This window comes from Paralichthys olivaceus, chromosome 14, assembly GCF_024713975.1.
Source record: "Paralichthys olivaceus isolate ysfri-2021 chromosome 14, ASM2471397v2, whole genome shotgun sequence".
Taxonomy (NCBI): Eukaryota; Metazoa; Chordata; class Actinopteri; order Pleuronectiformes; family Paralichthyidae; genus Paralichthys; species Paralichthys olivaceus.
Window position 1 is genome coordinate 6,413,034 of NC_091106.1, and position 6,703 is coordinate 6,419,736.

At 46.0% G+C, this 6,703-nt stretch overlaps 1 protein-coding gene across 11 annotated transcripts in view; it reads right to left on the minus strand.

Annotated features, from left to right (window-relative positions):
- The window catches only part of cpeb3 (cytoplasmic polyadenylation element binding protein 3), a 40,883-nt gene extending 34,187 nt beyond the window's left edge, over positions 1–6,696 (minus strand). For 4 of the 11 annotated variants that reach the window (XM_069539160.1, XM_069539159.1, XM_069539158.1 and 1 more), the window contains exon 1: positions 3,548–4,682. In XM_069539160.1, coding sequence (XP_069395261.1) covers positions 3,548–4,621 — 1,074 coding nt within the window. In that variant the 5' untranslated portion in view covers positions 4,622–4,682. Of the gene's footprint in view, positions 1–3,547; positions 4,683–4,720; positions 4,844–5,760; positions 5,923–6,060; positions 6,202–6,554 lie in introns of those variants that run through there. The other 7 variants (XM_069539165.1, XM_020098436.2, XM_069539164.1 and 4 more) reach the window with 5 other exon arrangements.
- Positions 6,697–6,703: the final 7 nt, after the last annotated feature.

Sequence of the window (6,703 nt, forward strand, 5' to 3'; positions counted from 1 at the left end):
ATTATACCCTCAAATTACTTCTCACTGAAACAACAAAACCCAAGCAATTAGCAATTTGCAAATGAAAAAACAAAAAAACTAATCGTTTTGTCTAACATAAATTAAAGAGCCCTTGTGAATTAAATCTTGGTTGTGAGACAGATACCGATGAGACAAATACCTTGGCAATCAGAGAGGCATGAAGGTGGAAAATAAGGCAGACATTTACACAACAAACAAGCTAAACCACAAAAGGTTCCGAATGCAAATCCAACTGGTTACGCCCTCAAACCTGTCGAAACTCCTGCTGCTTTGCATGACCATCAGAGTGCATTTGACTGGGAGACTCAACCTGTCAGTCTGCCTAGTCTAACCCCTCACTTCTTCATCTGATACGAAGTGAATGTGAAAACAGATGACCACGGAATAGACGCCACTGCCATCGTTTCAAATCAGGCTATCTCCTGAGCAGCTCATGTGACTTTGCGTCTTAAGCCTCACACTGACATGTTAAGTTGCATTCCGCACATTCCTTGGCCTTTAAGCGGCAGGCGAGTAGGAGCACATATCGGAGCATGCGGCACTCTACATTTCACCGTGCGTTTCTTCTGCGGCATCCGAGGAATACTGAGGGAGATCTTCAGAATGACAACAACTACACCTGTCACCAGCTGTCCACATGACACCGCGGGACCTGTTTGTGTGTGTGAGTGTGTGTGTGTACCCAGCCTGCTGCTCAGATCAGCAATTTGCCTCGGAGTTTCACTTCAGTAAACAGGCCGGTTGACATGTGGCACCATGACCTTGCATCCTGGTGATAACCCTTCACCAATTATGGGTGTAACTGTTAGGCAGCTATGTGTGACCTGGAGCCGGATTCACACCTATGAGCTCTTTAAAAATTACCCTCTCTGTTTAATTATTGCTCATTAGCTGAAAATGATTACAAATGTAGGCAAATATTACTAGGGGCATAATGGCTGGTCTTACATTTGAGATGGGCTCAACTCTTCAAACATGTTGCTTGGAGCTGAAGCAATTAATTGAGTAGTCCACTTACAGAACAACATATTTTGATATTGATATTATATATTTATATTTCAATTATAGTAAAAACAACAGTGGAAAAAATGCCAAAGTCTTGCAGCTTGTTAACTATATTTGGCATTATTTGAGGTATTTAGAAAAAATTATAGATCTGAGGAAACCACATTAGTGAGAATTTTCTGATGTTACATGGCCCAACAATAAATTGAATAAGTAGTCTGCAGATAAATACAATTGTGGGAATAATCCTCAGATGCAGCCCTAATTTTACCCCCAGTTGTCCCCATATTCCTGCATGATAAAAATCAGCTATTTCCCAGAGTTCCATGTCAGTAAACAGACCACTCTCAACACACATGTGGCCCCTTGACCTTTTCTCCTGGTGATAAGTGAGGCTGTAAGCAGGCCAAGTCAAGAAAACACAGATACACCGAGGCTCCCGACATAGGAAACTGAGTAATAAAGCCTAGGGAGGCCTGAGAGACACACACACAGAGACACACAACACACTATCTCCACAAAAGGCTATACGTTTCAAGCCGCTTGGAATTTCACTCTGCGCCAGGCCGTGCTTCCTCTGCACATGTAGTCCTCTCTGCAGTAACAGGTTAACTTTTTGGCTTGTGCTCTGTCTCCCGAGTCCCCGCTTTGATCGCGTGAACAAGTGCTCCTTTTTAAGTAAGCCGTGACTTCAGGGGTTGCTGTCGGCTTGTTTATTTATCAGGCAGCATAGTTGAACATAGGGGAAAACACACAACTAGTCATGTGAAAAAGCATACAGTATTAATGGGACTGTTCATGTCAGTGTACTCTGTAATCAGACCTGTCAGTCAGGGAAACATTTGTCAAAGACATGTCATGTTGAACTTAAGCATATTCATACATGTAAGTACCCAGTTAATATCAGACTACACATTTTATTTGACCTACTGAAAGTGTCTGTATTCAATCAAGGACCTCTCCTCATATAAATGATGCTCAAATGTTGCCACATGTTGTGATTTGCACCTACAAAGATTTTTTGCTGTAAACCATGTTACAACACTTTTTTGTTGGTTTTTCTTTGTAACATGAGTATGAGATAAGTAAATTCATGACCTCTTAGCATGTTTTGACCCTGAATAAATGTTTAAATCCTTCTTAACAGCAGGAACACAAACATATATCTGTGTCAGCCCTTGTATAATGTTCATATTTTTGTAGAAAATCAGTGTAAAAGTATATTACAATATATAAATATCATAATATATGTATAATATATATATATTCTCTATGAAACCTGTATTAACCCCCCCCTTCACCTACCGGGATGCACTTGCGCTCCTTCCCGGGTTATTGCACCGCCCACTTCCGCGTCACAAGCCAATCAAATGTGAGAGCGGATGTTGCTTTCGCAGTCTGTCGGATATCGCAAATGCAAAACTAGCGATTTAAAAAAAAAAGCGACATAAAAAGAAAGATTTATCTACATGATACACAGGAGAGAGCACGAGCATCGCGTTATTAAGCACACTTAACACACAAATAATCAGAATGTATTGTTATAAGTGTAATTGATTACTAACGCTGTTATTATAGGCCAAGTATTACATGTCTGATTTGATAATGAGCCTAAATGTGATGCTCAGTCTTATTTATCATGTATTCTATAGCCTGCAGAAGCCTAATGACTAATACATCGTTTCTCCTTTTAGAGGAGGAGCACGTTACTTCTGCAGCTCTCTCCCTCCCTGATGGAGTGTGCCTATTACACAGGTCCTGACAGTCTTGATTCTAAGAGTTACGAGGAGCACCTGAATGCGTCGTGTGCCCTTTAAATCCCACGGAGAGTGAACAGGCGGAGGACATTTAACTATTTCGTGCAATAAACCGTGCACAGCGACACTTTCTACCGCTGACGAAGTGAGCGTGGGTTTAAATGCGTGAAATACAACCACGATCGCCGGTTTATACAAGCAAAGACTCGCTATCTTGTCCCATGCAGCCTGATTGACCTCCACAACACAATCTGTCTTCATACATGTCATATGAAGATGTTGACAGCTACCGGCAAAGCCCAAGGGTCATTTGTCAGTTCATCTCAGCCATATAAGCCACAGCCTTTTGTATATAGACGTGTAAAATAGAGGGGTTTTAAATGCTGAATCACCCGATCAGTGTGCAAGCAGACTGCGTCCTATGGAGGAATGTATGTGGAAAAACACAGCTGTAGAAAAAAAAGAGACTGACACTGTGTCAATAATGATAAAATCCAAATTGATTATAACAGAAATAAAATGCTAATCTTATGGATCCATAATGACTCCACGCACTGACGAGTCAGGGTGACCTTATGTGTTCGATGAATCTCAAACACTGATGGTTTCTCTTAATTTATACAGAATACATTTATACAGGACAACAGCGTCCTATAGAAGAAGACCAGCGGTGAAAGACAGACAGCATGTCACAGTGGTCAGCAGTTTAAACACAGGCTGAGGGAACAGAGGCCCTGGCCTGCTCTTACTGGGACTGGATTTACCTGGAAAGGCAGTATGTTGTTGCTGTTGTCAGTCCTGAAGGCGCTCTCCTCCATCCAGGGCTTGGGGGCGAGGGGACCGGGTCTTGGGAATTTGGGGGGTGCTATAACGTTGCTGGTGTAGGGCTTTTTCATGGGGGAGATGGGGTTCATAGGTGACGGCACCCCGACTCCGACGCCGACCCCTACCCCGACGCCCACCGCTCTGCGCGGGTCCCTGCCCGCCTGCAGCCCGCTCCAGGGGTTGGAGGCCGTGCTCCAGGCGGCGTTTTGGTGATTATTCCAAGCGGACGACGAGGCAGAAGAAGACGACCCCTTGCTGTTATTCATGACCGTCTGATAAGCGTTTCTCTGGGGGAAGGGGCCTTGGCTGGGGCTGACAGGAGACCTCCTCTGCTGGGGCTGCTGCTGCTGCTGCTGCTGCTGCTGCTGCGGGGCTTGCTGCTGATGCTGTTGGGACTGCGGAGCCAGGCCGATCTGCGGGGAGAAATTACCCCCGAACACCGGGTTGACATGGTGCGGGAAGTTCTGGAAAAGCATCGTCCCGTTCACCGACGGTATTCCCTGGAAAAAGCTATCGTCCACGGCGTTTGTGGTTCCCGTGGACCAAGTGCTCCCGAACGAGGAGGACGGGGAGGAGAGGGGCCCGCCGGTCTCCTGCGGCTGCTGGTGGAAGCTCAACCCGGGCAGGATCGGCGACTCCATCGGCACTTTGTCCTTGCTGCTGACGCTCAGCGCTGAAGCCGCTTGATTGCTCCCGGTCGACGGGCTCTCCGACTCCGATGAAGAAGAAGTGGGCTCCGATGACGGGGTCGGGGTGGAGGGAGGAGGGTCTACTTGCGTCGGGTCTTGCTGATGGTGAGGCTGGGCTTTGTTTTTGTCCATCAGTAAATCATCCTGCATGGTTTGCTGAGCTGAAACGGGGGGAAACAGAGACGAGGAGTTATTACTGGGATTGTTATTGAGCAGATCGTACGCGGGGCTGCTGCTGTAGCATCTGATGAACTGGGACAACTCCGACAGGGATATGATGTTAGAGGGACCAGGCAGCTGCAAGGCGAATGCGTGATCACCCATTTAGCCGACAAGAAGAGGGTGGGAGAAAAAAGGGGACACACTTCCCGAGACTACAGCTGAATGATTCACAAATTACACACGGAGGCTGCAGATATTCACCAGATTTCGCCACGTCTCGCTTTTTCCTTCCACGCAGGAACTCCGGAGCTGCAATGTGAAACTGATTCAGTGTGTTTTTCGCCCAAGGACCTCCCCTACACTCATTTACATACGTCAGTAAATACAGCTGTCCTTCAGCAAGGTTAAAACACAGGTCTACCTTGACCCACGCACTCTCACACAAGTATACGCAGCTTGGATTTAAAAAATAAAATGACTTTCAAAAATGCGCACTCGGCCGTTTTTACGCAGCAGAGAGTGACGCACCAGATCCACTTTATCATGCGCAAATATCCCTCATTACTTAGAATAGAACACGTAGCAGGTAAGGCAGAACAGTGAGGTAGTTAAAAAGGTGATTTACTAAACAGACCATACAGGAATAATAAAGCAAGATATCTTATTATAGCGCACAGAAGGGCACAGCCGGAGATCCGCATTGACTCAAGCACGGGTTGCCACTCACGTTGATGCAACTTGCATTTAAAGGGCAACATTATATGAAAACCAAAAGGAATATAACTGTGGCATCTATTCAAACTTAGAGAAGCTTCCATGCAAAATGATCCTTTACTTTGCATATCAGAGAGTCCTGCAAAAGCAAAATGTCCAAGCTCACATACAATATAGCGATCAAACAGGCAAAGTTGCCAAATCATCAACGTGACATAGCAGAGACCAGGGCAATCTAAAACGTAAATATAGACACACAACAGTGAGGTTGTAAGGAGCGCACAAGGCCCAATCATAGGCTGTGGCACAGTTTCAGATCAGACATCCAAGGTTATAATTATGCGAAATTAAAAGCTATAATAACATAGGTAAGTCCCCTCCGGACTGTTTAGTCAGAACCTGGCTACAGGGAAGCTAAACACACAGCTTTTACAACCAAGGCCTGTCTGCACTATGGGTCTACAGTCTGCAGACTCTGAGAATAACACTGCCAGATGACATGCAGGATCGTTTCATCAGCGTGATGGCAGTGGCACGAGTTGGACTTTCAGGGTAATCGCAATAGACTGGATTGCACACACACACACCCAACCAGTTAATCCGCGTTTTCTCCTCCCAGAGCTGCGCTTCCAAGGTCATCAAAGCTGCTCCAGGCAGCGGCTCCCCTCACCGCAGACACCGCACACAGCCCCGGCCCTTCACACGGCCGCTTGTCGCTCTGATCGAGGCGCCCGGTCACATTTCATGGAGCTGTCTTTTGCCTAGAACCCAAACCTCTAATCCATATGTGTCCCCCAGCACGCAAACCGCGACAGAACAGCATGCACACATAAACACACATACACACTGCATTGTCGCCCCTCTGCCTGACGTGGAGTTTGAATTACCTTTATCGTTCACCTTGTCTGAGACTCTGTGAATAAAGTTATTTCAGTGTTTGCCTCGCCTGGGTTTAGATGTGACAAACGAGCCACCCTTGTGCCGAGGTAGTCAGCAGTTGCCTCAACAGCTGATTGACTGCGGCGCATGGATGATGCCGAGGAGGCTGTCGGGAGTTGTAGTTTCTCGCGCTGCAGCGGCTGGGCAACAAATGCACAGCTTGACTGAGCAAAGAAAATATAAATGTGCAGGCCTGTAGGTTATATGTAGACGAGCCAAAGGGGAAGTTACAGGATAAAGAAGCGATAAAATAGCGTTGATAGAAAATAACACCTCCTCTCTCTTACTCCCTCCTGCACATATAGTGTGTATACATGACATATGTGTATTTGCAGACAAGCAACTTGTATTATAAGTTATTAAAAAAGCTGCAACACTCAAGCAAAGCCAATCAGGGTGGGTTTGGAGCATGTAGCAGTTAAACCTGATTAAAACGTCTTACCATCATCCAAAGTGTTCTGAAGCCATATGTGCATCTTCATGGTGTCTGTATGTCCAATAAACCGTGGTCCCCCCTGTCCTCCATCTGTCAGGAGTGGATGCAGGACATTTAGTTGGTGTGTTGGCCATCAGAGGGAGGGAGGCACCGCT